Here is a 22623-nt window from a genome sequence, read left to right on the forward strand (position 1 = left end):
GCGAGAGCTTGGCGGTAATTCTTTTTTTTTTTTTAATCTAGTAGCAATAGCAGACGACCGCGCCGAGTACGCCCAATCAGAAAGCGAACGCTTAAAATAGACCCAAAAAAAAAAAAAAAAATGTGCTGAGAGAAAGCGGAGAGGTTGAAAATATATATATATATATATACAGCAGTTGGGTTGGAAAAGAAAGAGTGTTTACTTTGAATTTTCTGGTAGGCCATCAATATTAACTTATCACTCAACCTTGCACAATAACACCGAAACAAACAAAAAGTATAAAAAAAAAAATAACTATATATACATACCGAATCTCCCAGAATGTGTCTACGGCCATACCACGTTGAAAATACCGGTTCTCGTCCGATCACCGAAGTCAAGCAACGTCGGGCGTGGTTAGTACTTAGATGGGTGACCGCTTGGGAACACCACGTGTTGTAGACTTTTTTTTTTAATTATTTATCATTTTCTACATATTATGCCGCATTTTCTTTTACTTCTTATTTTTAAGATTAGGGCTATTTTGTTTTCTAAAATCAAGCCGAGTAATTGTATAGCTTTAATAATAATAATAATAATAATAACGGCTGTGAATTAAATCACTAGGAATAGCATACTTAATTTATACTACTGCTATTGAAGATCTAATAACTTTTTGCAAAATCAACGTTGATGTATAATTAAAACAAATGGGCTAAACACATGTAGGAAAAGTACAGAGCGAGCTAATAGAAATAAATTAAAAATAATTATTTGGCTGTGTCATAAGGTTGGCATTATACATGCATTTGACTCAAGCTTATTCGTGAAAATTTGGGATGGCCCTGATAAGGGCCGGTGTTTTCTTGAGAGGTGTGAGATGCAGCGTTCGAGATGGTTTAACCACCAAAGCCGTACAGGGTACGTCCTTGGCGTTTCAATGCGTAGACCACATCCATAGCAGTGACAGTCTTCCTCTTGGCATGCTCAGTGTAGGTGACGGCATCCCTGATGACATTTTCAAGGAAAACCTTTAGGACACCTCTGGTTTCTTCATAGATCAGACCAGAGATACGTTTGACACCACCTCTGCGAGCAAGACGACGGATGGCAGGCTTAGTGATACCCTGGATGTTATCACGCAATACTTTGCGGTGACGCTTGGCGCCTCCTTTGCCTAAGCCCTTTCCACCTTTACCACGTCCAGACATGTTGATGTAGAAGATTTTTACCGAATCGACTGACTGAACGACGCGGGCACACTTCTATTTATACTGACGACGCGCTTGGCTCACTCAACGTGGCGGACGTCGATTGTCATTGGTTACTCCTCGCACTACAGTCCACTAATGGGAACCAATCAGGTTGTAGCTTCAGGGCGCTTACATTCACGAATGAATCACTACCGTACCAAAGAACTACTCTACCTTTCCCCTCCCTCCCTCTCATCCAAACAACAACAAAAATAGTTCTCCCACTCCCACCCGAATAGGAAGAGTTCTTTCTCAACGATTTATACCCATCAAACGTAGTTTTCAATATAATGTTATTCGTATCTTGTTGCAAAACACCAACAAGTTTAATTTTGTTTTGTCTCTAATAAAACATTGTAACTTTTAATAAATAGATATATGGGTCTATTAGAAGGAAATGCCATAGAGGGGCAGCAAAAAAATATACAACGCCAACAACGGTATGTGTACGTTTTTGTTTTTTTTTTCTTTTACCACTCATGCAAAATGTATACATATTATAGCTACGGTGGTGGCAATAAATTATATAACGTCAACTCAAAAGCTAATTTAGGAATATGTGTTGGTCCTAAAAAGGACCGTTGATAGCTGGTTTGGGGCAAAGAGGGAGGAGTTTGTTTAAGCACGCTCACCACGAATACGTCTGGCAAGCTGGATGTCTTTGGGCATGATTGTGACACGCTTGGCGTGGATGGCACACAAGTTGGTATCTTCAAAGAGACCGACAAGGTAAGCCTCGCTAGCCTCTTGGAGAGCCATAACTGCAGAGCTCTGGAAGCGCAGGTCAGTCTTGAAATCTTGAGCGATCTCACGGACCAAACGTTGGAATGGCAGTTTGCGGATCAGAAGCTCAGTGCTCTTCTGGTAACGACGGATTTCTCTCAGGGCGACAGTGCCGGGCCTGTAACGATGGGGCTTCTTAACACCTCCGGTAGCTGGTGCTGATTTCCTTGCAGCCTTTGTGGCCAGCTGTTTACGTGGTGCCTTACCACCAGTGGATTTACGAGCGGTTTGCTTGGTTCTAGCCATTGCGAAGTTTCGAGCGACTTGATTGAGATCAAGAATGTCTCAGCGCGCGACCGAGTCAAGCTTATATAGGGCAGCGTCAGCGCAGATTTAGACCTGTGCACAACGATTGGTCTATCCGTGAACATCGTTTCTTGATTGGACGTTACATTCTGAACGCGGCTCGCTGCGTCTCGAAAACAAACTATATCGCCGCGGTACTGATAGTAAGAACTTTTTTTTTTTTTTCCCACCACAAAATTCCTTGTATGATAATGAAAAGGAATAAATATTGTCTTTGATAGAGCTAAAGGAACGAAAACAGAGATGTTTAGACGAATCAGTGATGTTATTTACAGGAAAAAGAAAAACATTATCACCACGTTCACTTTATTGAGGCCAACTTGTTGTATTCTTTTCTCCATTCATCATTCATTGGTTTATCTCTAGAGGCTCCTCGTTCTGATTGGTACATTCGTTCTGTACTCGGTTGGCCTAGTTTTAGTTTGCATTGATTGAAGTTTGCGCCAATTTTAATTCTGTGATTTTTTTCCCCCCACATTTTAAGTTGTTGATTATCGATATTAATTTATTTGTGTGTATGTGTGTGTATGTGTGTGTTTTTTTTTAAAAATCAACTAAACACCAAAAAAAATGTGTGGTGGGGATTTTTTCCTTTTTTTTTTTTTTTTTTTTGAAAGTTAGATATTAAAAACCAAAACAAAACTGATGGTGTTTCTTTTCTTGTGCATAAATGTATTATTAGTTTCTTAATGTAATGTCACAGTTTGAAACGCAGCATAGAAGTACAGATTCGCTATTAGTAGCCAAGCCTTATTATCTTAAACTAATTAATTTTTATTCATCAACATCTAAGTAAGTGACTTGATTAAACGAACTAAGTAATTAACGAATGAAACATCTGCCTTATAGCCAATGTGTAAGAGTTAATGCGTACAGATAATTTAAAAAAAAAAATGTGTAAGCATAATAGTAATGCGAAATAATAATTGGGAAAAAATTATGGCAATGGGTGAGCGCAGTGCAAACTCAGTTGCGACCTGCATATGTAAATAATAATGTCTAACTACAGATAAAATAAACAAATGTAACAGCTCGTCTGTTTGTGAACGTCAAAGCTAATTTTGAAATATGTGGAGGTTGTCCTGAAAAGGACAGTGTGTTGTTGGGGTGACTTGGGTGGGAGTGGTGTTGAATGACGATTTATGCCTTGCCACCTGGTGTCTTTTGAGACTTCTTGGGCAGAAGTACGGCTTGGATGTTGGGCAAGACACCACCCTGAGCGATGGTGACGCCAGACAGAAGTTTGTTCAACTCCTCGTCGTTTCTGATGGCCAGCTGGAGGTGACGGGGAATGATTCTTGTCTTCTTGTTGTCTCTGGCAGCGTTGCCAGCCAACTCGAGAACTTCGGCAGCCAAATACTCGAGCACTGCAGCGAGGTAAACAGGGGCGCCGGCACCAACACGCTCAGCATAGTTCCCCTTTCTCAACAGACGATGGATACGACCGACTGGAAACTGAAGTCCAGCCCGGGATGAACGAGACTTGGACTTGCCTTTAACTTTGCCTCCTTTACCGCGTCCGGACATTTTCTTATTGTGTAGGTAGAGATGAAACAAGCGCACACAGAAATATGCGAGTGAGACATCAGCGCGCCGCTCGACCCATTTTATACGAAATCGAGCGGACTTTCGGTTAGTGAGAAAGCAGCGCTCCGATTGGTCCAACGCGCTCGTACTCTGTCGCGTACTCGCCCGATTTCCACGCCGTTTCGTATATAAAGCGACCGCTTCGTCAGTCCCACTCAGTTTTGTGTATCACGCACAGATCGAAAACCATGCCACCCAAAGTATCGTCAAAGGGAGCCAAGAAAGCCGGCAAGGCTAAAGCCGTACGCACCGGCGATAAGAAGAAGAAGAGGAGGAGAAAGGAAAGCTACAGCATCTACATTTACAAAGTGTTGAAACAAGTGCACCCTGACACTGGTATCTCCTCAAAGGCCATGTCAATCATGAACTCTTTTGTGAATGACATCTTTGAGCGCATCTCAGCCGAGGCTAGCCGTTTGGCTCACTACAACAAACGCAGCACCATCACATCTAGGGAGATTCAGACTGCCGTCCGTCTCCTACTTCCTGGTGAGCTGGCCAAGCACGCTGTCAGTGAGGGTACCAAGGCAGTCACCAAGTACACCACCAGCAAATAAAGCTGCCTCCCATCCACCCTTTTTTTTTCCCTCCCCACACAACGGCCCTTTTTAGGGCCTCCAATTACTTCACAATTATGCTTGAGTAATGCACAATCTAAATGAGACTAGTTTGTTGTATTCTTTCTGACTGGTTATTATGAATTATTGCATCAATAAAACAAGCGTGCAAAATATGTCCTTTATTGTAATAAATAGCGGGACGAATTACTTTTGTTAGTGATAGGAAAGAAAAATAATACTAGAGTAATACTAAACGTTTATAAATTGTACATACATGACAAAGGATAGAAGAACACAACACATAACATTACGCCAGTCATTCCTCTTCACGTTCACAATAGCGAGAGCTTGGCGGTAATTCTTTTTTTTTTTTTAATCTAGTAGCAATAGCAGACGACCGCGCCGAGTACGACCAATCAGAAAGCGAACGCTTAAAATAGACCCAAAAAAAAAAAAAAAATGTGCTGAGAGAAAGCGGAGAGGTTGAAAATATATATATATATATATACAGCAGTTGGGTTGGAAAAGAAAGAGTGTTTACTTTGAATTTTCTGGTAGGCCATCAATATTAACTTATCACTCAACCTTGCACAATAACACCGAAACAAACAAAAAGTATAAAAAAAAAAATAACTATATATACATACCGAATCTCCCAGAATGTGTCTACGGCCATACCACGTTGAAAATACCGGTTCTCGTCCGATCACCGAAGTCAAGCAACGTCGGGCGTGGTTAGTACTTAGATGGGTGACCGCTTGGGAACACCACGTGTTGTAGACTTTTTTTTTTTTTTTTTTAATTATTTATCATTTTCTACATATTATGCCGCATTTTCTTTTACTTCTTATTTTTAAGATTAGGGCTATTTTGTTTTCTAAAATCAAGCCGAGTAATTGTATAGCTTTAATAATAATAATAATAATAATAATAATAATAATTGACAGACTCACTAGAAAATTACTAACCAAGTTTCGATGTCTACACCCCAAGTCCTCCACCATAAGGTTATACCTGCCCAGGAAGGATGGGGGTCGTGGATTGCAGAACATCTTCAAATTGTGTAAGATGCAAGTTTTAAAAATACGATCAAAACTGCTCGCCTCCAGCAATAAATTAGTTTCCTTCCTACGGAAATACGACTCCGATGCAACCCCTCTGAACCTACACAATGCTGATGTCAATATCGGTTTGGACGACGTAGGGCATGAGATTCGCCAATGGGAAGAAAAAACACTCCACGGAAAATTTCCGGCTTCATTACATGGGGACAACATCGACAAGGCTGCTTCCTTAACATGGCTCAAAGCAGGTCATCTCTACCCTGAAACAGAAGGCTTTGTTACAGCAATACAGGACAGAGTAATCAGGACAAAAAATTACGAGAAGCATATCCTGAAACTCAATGTTGTCGACAAATGCCGAAAATGTGGAAATGTGGGCGAGTCGATTGAACACATTATGGCAGGATGTCCAGCCCTATCAGAATCAGCCTACCTAGGTCGCCATAACCAAGTTGCAAAGTTAATACACCAACACCTGGCTTTGACGTACAAATTGATCGGTAAGGACACTCCCCCTTATTATAAATACTCTCCGCAAGAGGTTCTCGAGTCTACTGAACATCTGCTGTACTGGGATAGGCCTATTCTGACCGACAAAACGGTAGATTTCAATCGCCCGGATCTGCTGTTCATCGATAAAAAAGAAAAAACCGCTACCATTATCGATATCGCCGTACCACTGTCTCATAATTTAAGAAAAACTGAGATAGAAAAACAAAGAAAATATGGGAACCTAGGCTTGGAGATTAAGCGTCTATGGAAATTGTCCAAAATAACAATATACCCCATTGTTATATCAACCGAGGGGATAATAACAACTGACCTCACAGACACCTTCAAGGCCCTTAACATTCCTAGGAACATCTTCGTTGCCTGTCAGAAGGCGGTACTGCTGCAGACCTGCCACATCACCAGAAAATTCCTCAGTGGAAACTGTTAAAGGGACTACGATGAATTTTGTTTCTCTTTAGCGAAACTCGACCCTGGCAGCGCCAGAGAATGACTACTCGTTCATTTCTAACATAATAATAATAATAACGGCTGTGAATTAAATCACTAGGAATAGCATACTTAATTTATACTACTGCTATTGAAGATCTAATAACTTTTTGCAAAATCAACGTTGATGTATAATTAAAACAAATGGGCTAAACACATGTAGGAAAAGTACAGAGCGAGCTAATAGAAATAAATTAAAAATAATTATTTGGCTGTGTCATAAGGTTGGCATTATACATGCATTTGACTCAAGCTTATTCGTGAAAATTTGGGATGGCCCTGATAAGGGCCGGTGTTTTCTTGAGAGGTGTGAGATGCAGCGTTCGAGATGGTTTAACCACCAAAGCCGTACAGGGTACGTCCTTGGCGTTTCAATGCGTAGACCACATCCATAGCAGTGACAGTCTTCCTCTTGGCATGCTCAGTGTAGGTGACGGCATCCCTGATGACATTTTCAAGGAAAACCTTTAGGACACCTCTGGTTTCTTCATAGATCAGACCAGAGATACGTTTGACACCACCTCTGCGAGCAAGACGACGGATGGCAGGCTTAGTGATACCCTGGATGTTATCACGCAATACTTTGCGGTGACGCTTGGCGCCTCCTTTGCCTAAGCCCTTTCCACCTTTACCACGTCCAGACATGTTGATGTAGAAGATTTTTACCGAATCGACTGACTGAACGACGCGGGCACACTTCTATTTATACTGACGACGCGCTTGGCTCACTCAACGTGGCGGACGTCGATTGTCGATTGGTTACTCCTCGCACTACAGTCCACTAATGGGAACCAATCAGGTTGTAGCTTCAGGGCGCTTACATTCACGAATGAATCACTACCGTACCAAAGAACTACTCTACCTTTCCCCTCCCTCCCTCTCATCCAAACAACAACAAAAATAGTTCTCCCACTCCCACCCGAATAGGAAGAGTTCTTTCTCAACGATTTATACCCATCAAACGTAGTTTTCAATATAATGTTATTCGTATCTTGTTGCAAAACACCAACAAGTTTAATTTTGTTTTGTCTCTAATAAAACATTGTAACTTTTAATAAATAGATATATGGGTCTATTAGAAGGAAATGCCATAGAGGGGCAGCAAAAAAATATACAACGCCAACAACGGTATGTGTACGTTTTTGTTTTTTTTTTCTTTTACCACTCATGCAAAATGTATACATATTATAGCTACGGTGGTGGCAATAAATTATATAACGTCAACTCAAAAGCTAATTTAGGAATATGTGTTGGTCCTAAAAAGGACCGTTGATAGCTGGTTTGGGGCAAAGAGGGAGGAGTTTGTTTAAGCACGCTCACCACGAATACGTCTGGCAAGCTGGATGTCTTTGGGCATGATTGTGACACGCTTGGCGTGGATGGCACACAAGTTGGTATCTTCAAAGAGACCGACAAGGTAAGCCTCGCTAGCCTCTTGGAGAGCCATAACTGCAGAGCTCTGGAAGCGCAGGTCAGTCTTGAAATCTTGAGCGATCTCACGGACCAAACGTTGGAATGGCAGTTTGCGGATCAGAAGCTCAGTGCTCTTCTGGTAACGACGGATTTCTCTCAGGGCGACAGTGCCGGGCCTGTAACGATGGGGCTTCTTAACACCTCCGGTAGCTGGTGCTGATTTCCTTGCAGCCTTTGTGGCCAGCTGTTTACGTGGTGCCTTACCACCAGTGGATTTACGAGCGGTTTGCTTGGTTCTAGCCATTGCGAAGTTTCGAGCGACTTGATTGAGATCAAGAATGTCTCAGCGCGCGACCGAGTCAAGCTTATATAGGGCAGCGTCAGCGCAGATTTAGACCTGTGCACAACGATTGGTCTATCCGTGAACATCGTTTCTTGATTGGACGTTACATTCTGAACGCGGCTCGCTGCGTCTCGAAAACAAACTATATCGCCGCGGTACTGATAGTAAGAACTTTTTTTTTTTTTTTCCCACCACAAAATTCCTTGTATGATAATGAAAAGGAATAAATATTGTCTTTGATAGAGCTAAAGGAACGAAAACAGAGATGTTTAGACGAATCAGTGATGTTATTTACAGGAAAAAGAAAAACATTATCACCACGTTCACTTTATTGAGGCCAACTTGTTGTATTCTTTTCTCCATTCATCATTCATTGGTTTATCTCTAGAGGCTCCTCGTTCTGATTGGTACATTCGTTCTGTACTCGGTTGGCCTAGTTTTAGTTTGCATTGATTGAAGTTTGCGCCAATTTTAATTCTGTGATTTTTTTCCCCCCACATTTTAAGTTGTTGATTATCGATATTAATTTATTTGTGTGTATGTGTGTGTATGTGTGTGTTTTTTTTTAAAAATCAACTAAACACCAAAAAAAATGTGTGGTGGGGATTTTTTCCTTTTTTTTTTTTTTTTTTTTGAAAGTTAGATATTAAAAACCAAAACAAAACTGATGGTGTTTCTTTTCTTGTGCATAAATGTATTATTAGTTTCTTAATGTAATGTCACAGTTTGAAACGCAGCATAGAAGTACAGATTCGCTATTAGTAGCCAAGCCTTATTATCTTAAACTAATTAATTTTTATTCATCAACATCTAAGTAAGTGACTTGATTAAACGAACTAAGTAATTAACGAATGAAACATCTGCCTTATAGCCAATGTGTAAGAGTTAATGCGTACAGATAATTTAAAAAAAAAAATGTGTAAGCATAATAGTAATGCGAAATAATAATTGGGAAAAAAATTATGGCAATGGGTGAGCGCAGTGCAAACTCAGTTGCGACCTGCATATGTAAATAATAATGTCTAACTACAGATAAAATAAACAAATGTAACAGCTCGTTTGTTTGTGAACGTCAAAGCTAATTTTGAAATATGTGGAGGTTGTCCTGAAAAGGACAGTGTGTTGTTGGGGTGACTTGGGTGGGAGTGGTGTTGAATGACGATTTATGCCTTGCCACCTGGTGTCTTTTGAGACTTCTTGGGCAGAAGTACGGCTTGGATGTTGGGCAAGACACCACCCTGAGCGATGGTGACGCCAGACAGAAGTTTGTTCAACTCCTCGTCGTTTCTGATGGCCAGCTGGAGGTGACGGGGAATGATTCTTGTCTTCTTGTTGTCTCTGGCAGCGTTGCCAGCCAACTCGAGAACTTCGGCAGCCAAATACTCGAGCACTGCAGCGAGGTAAACAGGGGCGCCGGCACCAACACGCTCAGCATAGTTCCCCTTTCTCAACAGACGATGGATACGACCGACTGGAAACTGAAGTCCAGCCCGGGATGAACGAGACTTGGACTTGCCTTTAACTTTGCCTCCTTTACCGCGTCCGGACATTTTCTTATTGTGTAGGTAGAGATGAAACAAGCGCACACAGAAATATGCGAGTGAGACATCAGCGCGCCGCTCGACCCATTTTATACGAAATCGAGCGGACTTTCGGTTAGTGAGAAAGCAGCGCTCCGATTGGTCCAACGCGCTCGTACTCTGTCGCGTACTCGCCCGATTTCCACGCCGTTTCGTATATAAAGCGACCGCTTCGTCAGTCCCACTCAGTTTTGTGTATCACGCACAGATCGAAAACCATGCCACCCAAAGTATCGTCAAAGGGAGCCAAGAAAGCCGGCAAGGCTAAAGCCGTACGCACCGGCGATAAGAAGAAGAAGAGGAGGAGAAAGGAAAGCTACAGCATCTACATTTACAAAGTGTTGAAACAAGTGCACCCTGACACTGGTATCTCCTCAAAGGCCATGTCAATCATGAACTCTTTTGTGAATGACATCTTTGAGCGCATCTCAGCCGAGGCTAGCCGTTTGGCTCACTACAACAAACGCAGCACCATCACATCTAGGGAGATTCAGACTGCCGTCCGTCTCCTACTTCCTGGTGAGCTGGCCAAGCACGCTGTCAGTGAGGGTACCAAGGCAGTCACCAAGTACACCACCAGCAAATAAAGCTGCCTCCCATCCACCCTTTTTTTTTCCCTCCCCACACAACGGCCCTTTTTAGGGCCTCCAATTACTTCACAATTATGCTTGAGTAATGCACAATCTAAATGAGACTAGTTTGTTGTATTCTTTCTGACTGGTTATTATGAATTATTGCATCAATAAAACAAGCGTGCAAAATATGTCCTTTATTGTAATAAATAGCGGGACGAATTACTTTTGTTAGTGATAGGAAAGAAAAATAATACTAGAGTAATACTAAACGTTTATAAATTGTACATACATGACAAAGGATAGAAGAACACAACACATAACATTACGCCAGTCATTCCTCTTCACGTTCACAATAGCGAGAGCTTGGCGGTAATTCTTTTTTTTTTTTTAATCTAGTAGCAATAGCAGACGACCGCGCCGAGTACGCCCAATCAGAAAGCGAACGCTTAAAATAGACCCAAAAAAAAAAAAAAAAATGTGCTGAGAGAAAGCGGAGAGGTTGAAAATATATATATATATATATACAGCAGTTGGGTTGGAAAAGAAAGAGTGTTTACTTTGAATTTTCTGGTAGGCCATCAATATTAACTTATCACTCAACCTTGCACAATAACACCGAAACAAACAAAAAGTATAAAAAAAAAAATAACTATATATACATACCGAATCTCCCAGAATGTGTCTACGGCCATACCACGTTGAAAATACCGGTTCTCGTCCGATCACCGAAGTCAAGCAACGTCGGGCGTGGTTAGTACTTAGATGGGTGACCGCTTGGGAACACCACGTGTTGTAGACTTTTTTTTTTTTTTTTTTTAATTATTTATCATTTTCTACATATTATGCCGCATTTTCTTTTACTTCTTATTTTTAAGATTAGGGCTATTTTGTTTTCTAAAATCAAGCCGAGTAATTGTATAGCTTTAATAATAATAATAATAATAATAATAATAATAATAACGGCTGTGAATTAAATCACTAGGAATAGCATACTTAATTTATACTACTGCTATTGAAGATCTAATAACTTTTTGCAAAATCAACGTTGATGTATAATTAAAACAAATGGGCTAAACACATGTAGGAAAAGTACAGAGCGAGCTAATAGAAATAAATTAAAAATAATTATTTGGCTGTGTCATAAGGTTGGCATTATACATGCATTTGACTCAAGCTTATTCGTGAAAATTTGGGATGGCCCTGATAAGGGCCGGTGTTTTCTTGAGAGGTGTGAGATGCAGCGTTCGAGATGGTTTAACCACCAAAGCCGTACAGGGTACGTCCTTGGCGTTTCAATGCGTAGACCACATCCATAGCAGTGACAGTCTTCCTCTTGGCATGCTCAGTGTAGGTGACGGCATCCCTGATGACATTTTCAAGGAAAACCTTTAGGACACCTCTGGTTTCTTCATAGATCAGACCAGAGATACGTTTGACACCACCTCTGCGAGCAAGACGACGGATGGCAGGCTTAGTGATACCCTGGATGTTATCACGCAATACTTTGCGGTGACGCTTGGCGCCTCCTTTGCCTAAGCCCTTTCCACCTTTACCACGTCCAGACATGTTGATGTAGAAGATTTTTACCGAATCGACTGACTGAACGACGCGGGCACACTTCTATTTATACTGACGACGCGCTTGGCTCACTCAACGTGGCGGACGTCGATTGTCATTGGTTACTCCTCGCACTACAGTCCACTAATGGGAACCAATCAGGTTGTAGCTTCAGGGCGCTTACATTCACGAATGAATCACTACCGTACCAAAGAACTACTCTACCTTTCCCCTCCCTCCCTCTCATCCAAACAACAACAAAAATAGTTCTCCCACTCCCACCCGAATAGGAAGAGTTCTTTCTCAACGATTTATACCCATCAAACGTAGTTTTCAATATAATGTTATTCGTATCTTGTTGCAAAACACCAACAAGTTTAATTTTGTTTTGTCTCTAATAAAACATTGTAACTTTTAATAAATAGATATATGGGTCTATTAGAAGGAAATGCCATAGAGGGGCAGCAAAAAAATATACAACGCCAACAACGGTATGTGTACGTTTTTGTTTTTTTTTCTTTTACCACTCATGCAAAATGTATACATATTATAGCTACGGTGGTGGCAATAAATTATATAACGTCAACTCAAAAGCTAATTTAGGAATATGTGTTGGTCCTAAAAAGGACCGTTGATAGCTGGTTTGGGGCAAAGAGGGAGGAGTTTGTTTAAGCACGCTCACCACGAATACGTCTGGCAAGCTGGATGTCTTTGGGCATGATTGTGACACGCTTGGCGTGGATGGCACACAAGTTGGTATCTTCAAAGAGACCGACAAGGTAAGCCTCGCTAGCCTCTTGGAGAGCCATAACTGCAGAGCTCTGGAAGCGCAGGTCAGTCTTGAAATCTTGAGCGATCTCACGGACCAAACGTTGGAATGGCAGTTTGCGGATCAGAAGCTCAGTGCTCTTCTGGTAACGACGGATTTCTCTCAGGGCGACAGTGCCGGGCCTGTAACGATGGGGCTTCTTAACACCTCCGGTAGCTGGTGCTGATTTCCTTGCAGCCTTTGTGGCCAGCTGTTTACGTGGTGCCTTACCACCAGTGGATTTACGAGCGGTTTGCTTGGTTCTAGCCATTGCGAAGTTTCGAGCGACTTGATTGAGATCAAGAATGTCTCAGCGCGCGACCGAGTCAAGCTTATATAGGGCAGCGTCAGCGCAGATTTAGACCTGTGCACAACGATTGGTCTATCCGTGAACATCGTTTCTTGATTGGACGTTACATTCTGAACGCGGCTCGCTGCGTCTCGAAAACAAACTATATCGCCGCGGTACTGATAGTAAGAACTTTTTTTTTTTTTTTCCCACCACAAAATTCCTTGTATGATAATGAAAAGGAATAAATATTGTCTTTGATAGAGCTAAAGGAACGAAAACAGAGATGTTTAGACGAATCAGTGATGTTATTTACAGGAAAAAGAAAAACATTATCACCACGTTCACTTTATTGAGGCCAACTTGTTGTATTCTTTTCTCCATTCATCATTCATTGGTTTATCTCTAGAGGCTCCTCGTTCTGATTGGTACATTCGTTCTGTACTCGGTTGGCCTAGTTTTAGTTTGCATTGATTGAAGTTTGCGCCAATTTTAATTCTGTGATTTTTTTCCCCCCACATTTTAAGTTGTTGATTATCGATATTAATTTATTTGTGTGTATGTGTGTGTATGTGTGTGTTTTTTTTTTAAAATCAACTAAACACCAAAAAAAATGTGTGGTGGGGATTTTTTCCTTTTTTTTTTTTTTTTTTTTGAAAGTTAGATATTAAAAACCAAAACAAAACTGATGGTGTTTCTTTTCTTGTGCATAAATGTATTATTAGTTTCTTAATGTAATGTCACAGTTTGAAACGCAGCATAGAAGTACAGATTCGCTATTAGTAGCCAAGCCTTATTATCTTAAACTAATTAATTTTTATTCATCAACATCTAAGTAAGTGACTTGATTAAACGAACTAAGTAATTAACGAATGAAACATCTGCCTTATAGCCAATGTGTAAGAGTTAATGCGTACAGATAATTTAAAAAAAAAAATGTGTAAGCATAATAGTAATGCGAAATAATAATTGGGAAAAAATTATGGCAATGGGTGAGCGCAGTGCAAACTCAGTTGCGACCTGCATATGTAAATAATAATGTCTAACTACAGATAAAATAAACAAATGTAACAGCTCGTCTGTTTGTGAACGTCAAAGCTAATTTTGAAATATGTGGAGGTTGTCCTGAAAAGGACAGTGTGTTGTTGGGGTGACTTGGGTGGGAGTGGTGTTGAATGACGATTTATGCCTTGCCACCTGGTGTCTTTTGAGACTTCTTGGGCAGAAGTACGGCTTGGATGTTGGGCAAGACACCACCCTGAGCGATGGTGACGCCAGACAGAAGTTTGTTCAACTCCTCGTCGTTTCTGATGGCCAGCTGGAGGTGACGGGGAATGATTCTTGTCTTCTTGTTGTCTCTGGCAGCGTTGCCAGCCAACTCGAGAACTTCGGCAGCCAAATACTCGAGCACTGCAGCGAGGTAAACAGGGGCGCCGGCACCAACACGCTCAGCATAGTTCCCCTTTCTCAACAGACGATGGATACGACCGACTGGAAACTGAAGTCCAGCCCGGGATGAACGAGACTTGGACTTGCCTTTAACTTTGCCTCCTTTACCGCGTCCGGACATTTTCTTATTGTGTAGGTAGAGATGAAACAAGCGCACACAGAAATATGCGAGTGAGACATCAGCGCGCCGCTCGACCCATTTTATACGAAATCGAGCGGACTTTCGGTTAGTGAGAAAGCAGCGCTCCGATTGGTCCAACGCGCTCGTACTCTGTCGCGTACTCGCCCGATTTCCACGCCGTTTCGTATATAAAGCGACCGCTTCGTCAGTCCCACTCAGTTTTGTGTATCACGCACAGATCGAAAACCATGCCACCCAAAGTATCGTCAAAGGGAGCCAAGAAAGCCGGCAAGGCTAAAGCCGTACGCACCGGCGATAAGAAGAAGAAGAGGAGGAGAAAGGAAAGCTACAGCATCTACATTTACAAAGTGTTGAAACAAGTGCACCCTGACACTGGTATCTCCTCAAAGGCCATGTCAATCATGAACTCTTTTGTGAATGACATCTTTGAGCGCATCTCAGCCGAGGCTAGCCGTTTGGCTCACTACAACAAACGCAGCACCATCACATCTAGGGAGATTCAGACTGCCGTCCGTCTCCTACTTCCTGGTGAGCTGGCCAAGCACGCTGTCAGTGAGGGTACCAAGGCAGTCACCAAGTACACCACCAGCAAATAAAGCTGCCTCCCATCCACCCTTTTTTTTTCCCTCCCCACACAACGGCCCTTTTTAGGGCCTCCGATTACTTCACAATTATGCTTGAGTAATGCACAATCTAAATGAGACTAGTTTGTTGTATTCTTTCTGACTGGTTATTATGAATTATTGCATCAATAAAACAAGCGTGCAAAATATGTCCTTTATTGTAATAAATAGCGGGACGAATTACTTTTGTTAGTGATAGGAAAGAAAAATAATACTAGAGTAATACTAAACGTTTATAAATTGTACATACATGACAAAGGATAGAAGAACACAACACATAACATTACGCCAGTCATTCCTCTTCACGTTCACAATAGCGAGAGCTTGGCGGTAATTCTTTTTTTTTTTTTAATCTAGTAGCAATAGCAGACGACCGCGCCGAGTACGACCAATCAGAAAGCGAACGCTTAAAATAGACCCAAAAAAAAAAAAAAAATGTGCTGAGAGAAAGCGGAGAGGTTGAAAATATATATATATATATATACAGCAGTTGGGTTGGAAAAGAAAGAGTGTTTACTTTGAATTTTCTGGTAGGCCATCAATATTAACTTATCACTCAACCTTGCACAATAACACCGAAACAAACAAAAAGTATAAAAAAAAAAATAACTATATATACATACCGAATCTCCCAGAATGTGTCTACGGCCATACCACGTTGAAAATACCGGTTCTCGTCCGATCACCGAAGTCAAGCAACGTCGGGCGTGGTTAGTACTTAGATGGGTGACCGCTTGGGAACACCACGTGTTGTAGACTTTTTTTTTTAATTATTTATCATTTTCTACATATTATGCCGCATTTTCTTTTACTTCTTATTTTTAAGATTAGGGCTATTTTGTTTTCTAAAATCAAGCCGAGTAATTGTATAGCTTTAATAATAATAATAATAATAATAACGGCTGTGAATTAAATCACTAGGAATAGCATACTTAATTTATACTACTGCTATTGAAGATCTAATAACTTTTTGCAAAATCAACGTTGATGTATAATTAAAACAAATGGGCTAAACACATGTAGGAAAAGTACAGAGCGAGCTAATAGAAATAAATTAAAAATAATTATTTGGCTGTGTCATAAGGTTGGCATTATACATGCATTTGACTCAAGCTTATTCGTGAAAATTTGGGATGGCCCTGATAAGGGCCGGTGTTTTCTTGAGAGGTGTGAGATGCAGCGTTCGAGATGGTTTAACCACCAAAGCCGTACAGGGTACGTCCTTGGCGTTTCAATGCGTAGACCACATCCATAGCAGTGACAGTCTTCCTCTTGGCATGCTCAGTGTAGGTGACGGCATCCCTGATGACATTTTCAAGGAAAACCTTTAGGACACCTCTGGTTTCTTCATAGATCAGACCAGAGATACGTTTGACACCACCTCTGCGAGCAAGACGACGGATGGCAGGCTTAGTGATACCCTGGATGTTATCACGCAATACTTTGCGGTGACGCTTGGCGCCTCCTTTGCCTAAGCCCTTTCCACCTTTACCACGTCCAGACATGTTGATGTAGAAGATTTTTACCGAATCGACTGACTGAACGACGCGGGCACACTTCTATTTATACTGACGACGCGCTTGGCTCACTCAACGTGGCGGACGTCGATTGTCGATTGGTTACTCCTCGCACTACAGTCCACTAATGGGAACCAATCAGGTTGTAGCTTCAGGGCGCTTACATTCACGAATGAATCACTACCGTACCAAAGAACTACTCTACCTTTCCCCTCCCTCCCTCTCATCCAAACAACAACAAAAATAGTTCTCCCACTCCCACCCGAATAGGAAGAGTTCTTTCTCAACGATTTATACCCATCAAACGTAGTTTTCAATATAATGTTATTCGTATCTTGTTGCAAAACACCAACAATTTTAATTTTGTTTTGTCTCTAATAAAACATTGTAACTTTTAATAAATAGATATATGGGTCTATTAGAAGGAAATGCCATAGAGGGGCAGCAAAAAAATATACAACGCCAACAACGGTATGTGTACGTTTTTGTTTTTTTTTCTTTTACCACTCATGCAAAATGTATACATATTATAGCTACGGTGGTGGCAATAAATTATATAACGTCAACTCAAAAGCTAATTTAGGAATATGTGTTGGTCCTAAAAAGGACCGTTGATAGCTGGTTTGGGGCAAAGAGGGAGGAGTTTGTTTAAGCACGCTCACCACGAATACGTCTGGCAAGCTGGATGTCTTTGGGCATGATTGTGACACGCTTGGCGTGGATGGCACACAAGTTGGTATCTTCAAAGAGACCGACAAGGTAAGCCTCGCTAGCCTCTTGGAGAGCCATAACTGCAGAGCTCTGGAAGCGCAGGTCAGTCTTGAAATCTTGAGCGATCTCACGGACCAAACGTTGGAATGGCAGTTTGCGGATCAGAAGCTCAGTGCTCTTCTGGTAACGACGGATTTCTCTCAGGGCGACAGTGCCGGGCCTGTAACGATGGGGCTTCTTAACACCTCCGGTAGCTGGTGCTGATTTCCTTGCAGCCTTTGTGGCCAGCTGTTTACGTGGTGCCTTACCACCAGTGGATTTACGAGCGGTTTGCTTGGTTCTAGCCATTGCGAAGTTTCGAGCGACTTGATTGAGATCAAGAATGTCTCAGCGCGCGACCGAGTCAAGCTTATATAGGGCAGCGTCAGCGCAGATTTAGACCTGTGCACAACGATTGGTCTATCCGTGAACATCGTTTCTTGATTGGACGTTACATTCTGAACGCGGCTCGCTGCGTCTCGAAAACAAACTATATCGCCGCGGTACTGATAGTAAGAACTTTTTTTTTTTTTTTCCCACCACAAAATTCCTTGTATGATAATGAAAAGGAATAAATATTGTCTTTGATAGAGCTAAAGGAACGAAAACAGAGATGTTTAGACGAATCAGTGATGTTATTTACAGGAAAAAGAAAAACATTATCACCACGTTCACTTTATTGAGGCCAACTTGTTGTATTCTTTTCTCCATTCATCATTCATTGGTTTATCTCTAGAGGCTCCTCGTTCTGATTGGTACATTCGTTCTGTACTCGGTTGGCCTAGTTTTAGTTTGCATTGATTGAAGTTTGCGCCAATTTTAATTCTGTGATTTTTTTCCCCCCACATTTTAAGTTGTTGATTATCGATATTAATTTATTTGTGTGTATGTGTGTGTATGTGTGTGTTTTTTTTTAAAAATCAACTAAACACCAAAAAAAATGTGTGGTGGGGATTTTTTCCTTTTTTTTTTTTTTTTTTTGAAAGTTAGATATTAAAAACCAAAACAAAACTGATGGTGTTTCTTTTCTTGTGCATAAATGTATTATTAGTTTCTTAATGTAATGTCACAGTTTGAAACGCAGCATAGAAGTACAGATTCGCTATTAGTAGCCAAGCCTTATTATCTTAAACTAATTAATTTTTATTCATCAACATCTAAGTAAGTGACTTGATTAAACGAACTAAGTAATTAACGAATGAAACATCTGCCTTATAGCCAATGTGTAAGAGTTAATGCGTACAGATAATTTAAAAAAAAAAATGTGTAAGCATAATAGTAATGCGAAATAATAATTGGGAAAAAAATTATGGCAATGGGTGAGCGCAGTGCAAACTCAGTTGCGACCTGCATATGTAAATAATAATGTCTAACTACAGATAAAATAAACAAATGTAACAGCTCGTTTGTTTGTGAACGTCAAAGCTAATTTTGAAATATGTGGAGGTTGTCCTGAAAAGGACAGTGTGTTGTTGGGGTGACTTGGGTGGGAGTGGTGTTGAATGACGATTTATGCCTTGCCACCTGGTGTCTTTTGAGACTTCTTGGGCAGAAGTACGGCTTGGATGTTGGGCAAGACACCACCCTGAGCGATGGTGACGCCAGACAGAAGTTTGTTCAACTCCTCGTCGTTTCTGATGGCCAGCTGGAGGTGACGGGGAATGATTCTTGTCTTCTTGTTGTCTCTGGCAGCGTTGCCTGTTTCAGATGTCCTTAAGGTCCGAGAACTTCCGGTTCCCTTTTATGGACCTCTTGACCAAGGAAAGGATTTTATCCATGGCCAGGATGAGGCATCGGCTCTTCACCAATCCCTCTGTCCGAAATCCCGCCTTATCCGAAACGATCATGTATTCTCGTCCGGTATGTCGCAGGACACGGCCCCCTTGAGCCCCACACGAGTATCCCCCTCTCGTGCGAGGCCGGAGGCCGAGCCGCGTAGGGGCCTTTCGTATGCCTATTATGTCCCACCGAACCCGTGCGAGGGTCCATCACAGCGCGTATGGCCCCCGATGGGGAACGAATCGGTGGGGTGTTGGACGGGTTAGCGAGCCTTTGTTACATCCCTACCACGTGCTGTGTACAGTCTCTCGACCGTACGTGTGGTAACTCACTGAGAGCTATGTGTGCTACCGTACTTTGCCTATCCGTTTCCCCGGGCGGACGTTTCCACAGGAGGGCCACGCTGAGGCGACGGGAGCATCCTCCTGGGCAGCGTTGCCAGCCAACTCGAGAACTTCGGCAGCCAAATACTCGAGCACTGCAGCGAGGTAAACAGGGGCGCCGGCACCAACACGCTCAGCATAGTTCCCCTTTCTCAACAGACGATGGATACGACCGACTGGAAACTGAAGTCCAGCCCGGGATGAACGAGACTTGGACTTGCCTTTAACTTTGCCTCCTTTACCGCGTCCGGACATTTTCTTATTGTGTAGGTAGAGATGAAACAAGCGCACACAGAAATATGCGAGTGAGACATCAGCGCGCCGCTCGACCCATTTTATACGAAATCGAGCGGACTTTCGGTTAGTGAGAAAGCAGCGCTCCGATTGGTCCAACGCGCTCGTACTCTGTCGCGTACTCGCCCGATTTCCACGCCGTTTCGTATATAAAGCGACCGCTTCGTCAGTCCCACTCAGTTTTGTGTATCACGCACAGATCGAAAACCATGCCACCCAAAGTATCGTCAAAGGGAGCCAAGAAAGCCGGCAAGGCTAAAGCCGTACGCACCGGCGATAAGAAGAAGAAGAGGAGGAGAAAGGAAAGCTACAGCATCTACATTTACAAAGTGTTGAAACAAGTGCACCCTGACACTGGTATCTCCTCAAAGGCCATGTCAATCATGAACTCTTTTGTGAATGACATCTTTGAGCGCATCTCAGCCGAGGCTAGCCGTTTGGCTCACTACAACAAACGCAGCACCATCACATCTAGGGAGATTCAGACTGCCGTCCGTCTCCTACTTCCTGGTGAGCTGGCCAAGCACGCTGTCAGTGAGGGTACCAAGGCAGTCACCAAGTACACCACCAGCAAATAAAGCTGCCTCCCATCCACCCTTTTTTTTTCCCTCCCCACACAACGGCCCTTTTTAGGGCCTCCAATTACTTCACAATTATGCTTGAGTAATGCACAATCTAAATGAGACTAGTTTGTTGTATTCTTTCTGACTGGTTATTATGAATTATTGCATCAATAAAACAAGCGTGCAAAATATGTCCTTTATTGTAATAAATAGCGGGACGAATTACTTTTGTTAGTGATAGGAAAGAAAAATAATACTAGAGTAATACTAAACGTTTATAAATTGTACATACATGACAAAGGATAGAAGAACACAACACATAACATTACGCCAGTCATTCCTCTTCACGTTCACAATAGCGAGAGCTTGGCGGTAATTCTTTTTTTTTTTTTAATCTAGTAGCAATAGCAGACGACCGCGCCGAGTACGCCCAATCAGAAAGCGAACGCTTAAAATAGACCCAAAAAAAAAAAAAAAAATGTGCTGAGAGAAAGCGGAGAGGTTGAAAATATATATATATATATATACAGCAGTTGGGTTGGAAAAGAAAGAGTGTTTACTTTGAATTTTCTGGTAGGCCATCAATATTAACTTATCACTCAACCTTGCACAATAACACCGAAACAAACAAAAAGTATAAAAAAAAAAATAACTATATATACATACCGAATCTCCCAGAATGTGTCTACGGCCATACCACGTTGAAAATACCGGTTCTCGTCCGATCACCGAAGTCAAGCAACGTCGGGCGTGGTTAGTACTTAGATGGGTGACCGCTTGGGAACACCACGTGTTGTAGACTTTTTTTTTTAATTATTTATCATTTTCTACATATTATGCCGCATTTTCTTTTACTTCTTATTTTTAAGATTAGGGCTATTTTGTTTTCTAAAATCAAGCCGAGTAATTGTATAGCTTTAATAATAATAATAATAATAATAACGGCTGTGAATTAAATCACTAGGAATAGCATACTTAATTTATACTACTGCTATTGAAGATCTAATAACTTTTTGCAAAATCAACGTTGATGTATAATTAAAACAAATGGGCTAAACACATGTAGGAAAAGTACAGAGCGAGCTAATAGAAATAAATTAAAAATAATTATTTGGCTGTGTCATAAGGTTGGCATTATACATGCATTTGACTCAAGCTTATTCGTGAAAATTTGGGATGGCCCTGATAAGGGCCGGTGTTTTCTTGAGAGGTGTGAGATGCAGCGTTCGAGATGGTTTAACCACCAAAGCCGTACAGGGTACGTCCTTGGCGTTTCAATGCGTAGACCACATCCATAGCAGTGACAGTCTTCCTCTTGGCATGCTCAGTGTAGGTGACGGCATCCCTGATGACATTTTCAAGGAAAACCTTTAGGACACCTCTGGTTTCTTCATAGATCAGACCAGAGATACGTTTGACACCACCTCTGCGAGCAAGACGACGGATGGCAGGCTTAGTGATACCCTGGATGTTATCACGCAATACTTTGCGGTGACGCTTGGCGCCTCCTTTGCCTAAGCCCTTTCCACCTTTACCACGTCCAGACATGTTGATGTAGAAGATTTTTACCGAATCGACTGACTGAACGACGCGGGCACACTTCTATTTATACTGACGACGCGCTTGGCTCACTCAACGTGGCGGACGTCGATTGTCGATTGGTTACTCCTCGCACTACAGTCCACTAATGGGAACCAATCAGGTTGTAGCTTCAGGGCGCTTACATTCACGAATGAATCACTACCGTACCAAAGAACTACTCTACCTTTCCCCTCCCTCCCTCTCATCCAAACAACAACAAAAATAGTTCTCCCACTCCCACCCGAATAGGAAGAGTTCTTTCTCAACGATTTATACCCATCAAACGTAGTTTTCAATATAATGTTATTCGTATCTTGTTGCAAAACACCAACAATTTTAATTTTGTTTTGTCTCTAATAAAACATTGTAACTTTTAATAAATAGATATATGGGTCTATTAGAAGGAAATGCCATAGAGGGGCAGCAAAAAAATATACAACGCCAAC

At 41.7% G+C, this 22623-nt stretch overlaps 12 protein-coding genes and 5 non-coding genes across 17 annotated transcripts; 9 read left to right on the plus strand and 8 right to left on the minus strand.

Moving 5' to 3' along the window:
* Positions 1-325: 325 nt before the first annotated feature.
* On the plus strand, positions 326-444 carry LOC129925391 (5S ribosomal RNA). The gene has a single exon (XR_008777159.1). It is a non-coding gene; the product is annotated as a 5S ribosomal RNA (ribosomal RNA).
* A 368-nt stretch (positions 445-812) lies between these two features.
* Positions 813-1221, minus strand: LOC106058714 (histone H4). Its single transcript, NM_001311305.1, has one exon. The coding sequence runs from the start codon at positions 1188-1190 to the stop codon at positions 879-881; it is 312 nt and encodes a 103-aa protein (NP_001298234.1). The 5' UTR covers positions 1191-1221; the 3' UTR covers positions 813-878.
* A 568-nt stretch (positions 1222-1789) lies between these two features.
* Positions 1790-2311, minus strand: LOC129925340 (histone H3). The gene has a single exon (XM_056025041.1). It carries the CDS (start codon positions 2259-2261, stop codon positions 1851-1853), a length of 411 nt encoding a protein of 136 aa, XP_055881016.1. The 5' UTR covers positions 2262-2311; the 3' UTR covers positions 1790-1850.
* A 1077-nt stretch (positions 2312-3388) lies between these two features.
* Positions 3389-3906, minus strand: LOC129925363 (histone H2A). Its single transcript, XM_056025068.1, has one exon. The coding sequence runs from the start codon at positions 3846-3848 to the stop codon at positions 3462-3464; it is 387 nt and encodes a 128-aa protein (XP_055881043.1). The 5' UTR covers positions 3849-3906; the 3' UTR covers positions 3389-3461.
* A 146-nt stretch (positions 3907-4052) lies between these two features.
* Positions 4053-4485, plus strand: LOC129925352 (histone H2B, gonadal). Its single transcript, XM_056025054.1, has one exon. It carries the CDS (start codon positions 4097-4099, stop codon positions 4463-4465), a length of 369 nt encoding a protein of 122 aa, XP_055881029.1. The 5' UTR covers positions 4053-4096; the 3' UTR covers positions 4466-4485.
* A 647-nt stretch (positions 4486-5132) lies between these two features.
* On the plus strand, positions 5133-5251 carry LOC129925503 (5S ribosomal RNA). The gene has a single exon (XR_008777268.1). It is a non-coding gene; the product is annotated as a 5S ribosomal RNA (ribosomal RNA).
* A 1547-nt stretch (positions 5252-6798) lies between these two features.
* Positions 6799-12053, minus strand: LOC129925087 (uncharacterized). Its single transcript, XM_056023441.1, has 4 exons — positions 11700-12053; positions 9465-9840; positions 7918-8289; positions 6799-7205 (listed from the first exon to the last, which is right to left on the minus strand). The coding sequence occupies exons 1-4, from the start codon at positions 12006-12008 to the stop codon at positions 6865-6867; spliced, it is 1398 nt and encodes a 465-aa protein (XP_055879416.1). The 5' UTR covers positions 12009-12053; the 3' UTR covers positions 6799-6864.
* LOC129925354 (histone H2A) lies at positions 9373-9895 on the minus strand. The gene has a single exon (XM_056025057.1). The coding sequence runs from the start codon at positions 9835-9837 to the stop codon at positions 9451-9453; it is 387 nt and encodes a 128-aa protein (XP_055881032.1). The 5' UTR covers positions 9838-9895; the 3' UTR covers positions 9373-9450.
* LOC129925349 (histone H2B, gonadal) lies at positions 10042-10475 on the plus strand. Its single transcript, XM_056025051.1, has one exon. It carries the CDS (start codon positions 10086-10088, stop codon positions 10452-10454), a length of 369 nt encoding a protein of 122 aa, XP_055881026.1. The 5' UTR covers positions 10042-10085; the 3' UTR covers positions 10455-10475.
* Positions 11123-11241, plus strand: LOC129925517 (5S ribosomal RNA). The gene has a single exon (XR_008777282.1). It is a non-coding gene; the product is annotated as a 5S ribosomal RNA (ribosomal RNA).
* Positions 12054-12606: 553 nt separating the features above from the next.
* On the minus strand, positions 12607-13131 carry LOC129925336 (histone H3). Its single transcript, XM_056025036.1, has one exon. It carries the CDS (start codon positions 13076-13078, stop codon positions 12668-12670), a length of 411 nt encoding a protein of 136 aa, XP_055881011.1. The 5' UTR covers positions 13079-13131; the 3' UTR covers positions 12607-12667.
* A 1075-nt stretch (positions 13132-14206) lies between these two features.
* On the minus strand, positions 14207-14724 carry LOC129925361 (histone H2A). Its single transcript, XM_056025064.1, has one exon. The coding sequence runs from the start codon at positions 14664-14666 to the stop codon at positions 14280-14282; it is 387 nt and encodes a 128-aa protein (XP_055881039.1). The 5' UTR covers positions 14667-14724; the 3' UTR covers positions 14207-14279.
* A 146-nt stretch (positions 14725-14870) lies between these two features.
* LOC129925351 (histone H2B, gonadal) lies at positions 14871-15314 on the plus strand. Its single transcript, XM_056025053.1, has one exon. It carries the CDS (start codon positions 14915-14917, stop codon positions 15281-15283), a length of 369 nt encoding a protein of 122 aa, XP_055881028.1. The 5' UTR covers positions 14871-14914; the 3' UTR covers positions 15284-15314.
* A 636-nt stretch (positions 15315-15950) lies between these two features.
* On the plus strand, positions 15951-16069 carry LOC129925528 (5S ribosomal RNA). Its single transcript, XR_008777293.1, has one exon. It is a non-coding gene; the product is annotated as a 5S ribosomal RNA (ribosomal RNA).
* A 368-nt stretch (positions 16070-16437) lies between these two features.
* LOC129925088 (uncharacterized) lies at positions 16438-22189 on the minus strand. The gene is made up of 4 exons (XM_056023442.1): positions 21836-22189; positions 19102-19222; positions 17556-17927; positions 16438-16844 (listed from the first exon to the last, which is right to left on the minus strand). Exons 1-4 carry the CDS (start codon positions 22142-22144, stop codon positions 16504-16506), a joined length of 1143 nt encoding a protein of 380 aa, XP_055879417.1. The 5' UTR covers positions 22145-22189; the 3' UTR covers positions 16438-16503.
* Positions 20199-20632, plus strand: LOC129925343 (histone H2B, gonadal). Its single transcript, XM_056025044.1, has one exon. The coding sequence runs from the start codon at positions 20243-20245 to the stop codon at positions 20609-20611; it is 369 nt and encodes a 122-aa protein (XP_055881019.1). The 5' UTR covers positions 20199-20242; the 3' UTR covers positions 20612-20632.
* On the plus strand, positions 21280-21398 carry LOC129925539 (5S ribosomal RNA). Its single transcript, XR_008777304.1, has one exon. It is a non-coding gene; the product is annotated as a 5S ribosomal RNA (ribosomal RNA).
* Positions 22190-22623: the final 434 nt, after the last annotated feature.

This window comes from Biomphalaria glabrata, chromosome 3 (assembly GCF_947242115.1).
Source record: "Biomphalaria glabrata chromosome 3, xgBioGlab47.1, whole genome shotgun sequence".
Classification (NCBI taxonomy): Eukaryota; Metazoa; Mollusca; class Gastropoda; family Planorbidae; genus Biomphalaria; species Biomphalaria glabrata.

Coding starts and splice junctions, on each gene's coding strand:
- LOC129925343 (XM_056025044.1), top strand. CDS start 20,243: ATGCCACCCAAAGTATCGTCAAAGGGAGCCAAGAAAGCCGGCAAGGCT.
- LOC129925336 (XM_056025036.1), bottom strand. CDS start 13,078: ATGGCTAGAACCAAGCAAACCGCTCGTAAATCCACTGGTGGTAAGGCA.
- LOC129925087 (XM_056023441.1), bottom strand. CDS start 12,008: ATGTCTGGACGTGGTAAAGGTGGAAAGGGCTTAGGCAAAGGAGGCGCC. Junction 9,841..11,699: donor CCCTGTACGGCTTTGGTGGT/TAAACCATCTCG, acceptor CTACACAATAAG/AAAATGTCCGGACGCGGTAA. Junction 8,290..9,464: donor GAAGTCTCAAAAGACACCAG/GTGGCAAGGCAT, acceptor CGGTCGCGCGCT/GAGACATTCTTGATCTCAAT.
- LOC129925352 (XM_056025054.1), top strand. CDS start 4,097: ATGCCACCCAAAGTATCGTCAAAGGGAGCCAAGAAAGCCGGCAAGGCT.
- LOC129925354 (XM_056025057.1), bottom strand. CDS start 9,837: ATGTCCGGACGCGGTAAAGGAGGCAAAGTTAAAGGCAAGTCCAAGTCT.
- LOC129925088 (XM_056023442.1), bottom strand. CDS start 22,144: ATGTCTGGACGTGGTAAAGGTGGAAAGGGCTTAGGCAAAGGAGGCGCC. Junction 19,223..21,835: donor CCCTGTACGGCTTTGGTGGT/TAAACCATCTCG, acceptor CGTCACCTCCAG/CTGGCCATCAGAAACGACGA. Junction 17,928..19,101: donor GAAGTCTCAAAAGACACCAG/GTGGCAAGGCAT, acceptor CGGTCGCGCGCT/GAGACATTCTTGATCTCAAT.
- LOC129925340 (XM_056025041.1), bottom strand. CDS start 2,261: ATGGCTAGAACCAAGCAAACCGCTCGTAAATCCACTGGTGGTAAGGCA.
- LOC129925351 (XM_056025053.1), top strand. CDS start 14,915: ATGCCACCCAAAGTATCGTCAAAGGGAGCCAAGAAAGCCGGCAAGGCT.
- LOC129925349 (XM_056025051.1), top strand. CDS start 10,086: ATGCCACCCAAAGTATCGTCAAAGGGAGCCAAGAAAGCCGGCAAGGCT.
- LOC129925361 (XM_056025064.1), bottom strand. CDS start 14,666: ATGTCCGGACGCGGTAAAGGAGGCAAAGTTAAAGGCAAGTCCAAGTCT.
- LOC106058714 (NM_001311305.1), bottom strand. CDS start 1,190: ATGTCTGGACGTGGTAAAGGTGGAAAGGGCTTAGGCAAAGGAGGCGCC.
- LOC129925363 (XM_056025068.1), bottom strand. CDS start 3,848: ATGTCCGGACGCGGTAAAGGAGGCAAAGTTAAAGGCAAGTCCAAGTCT.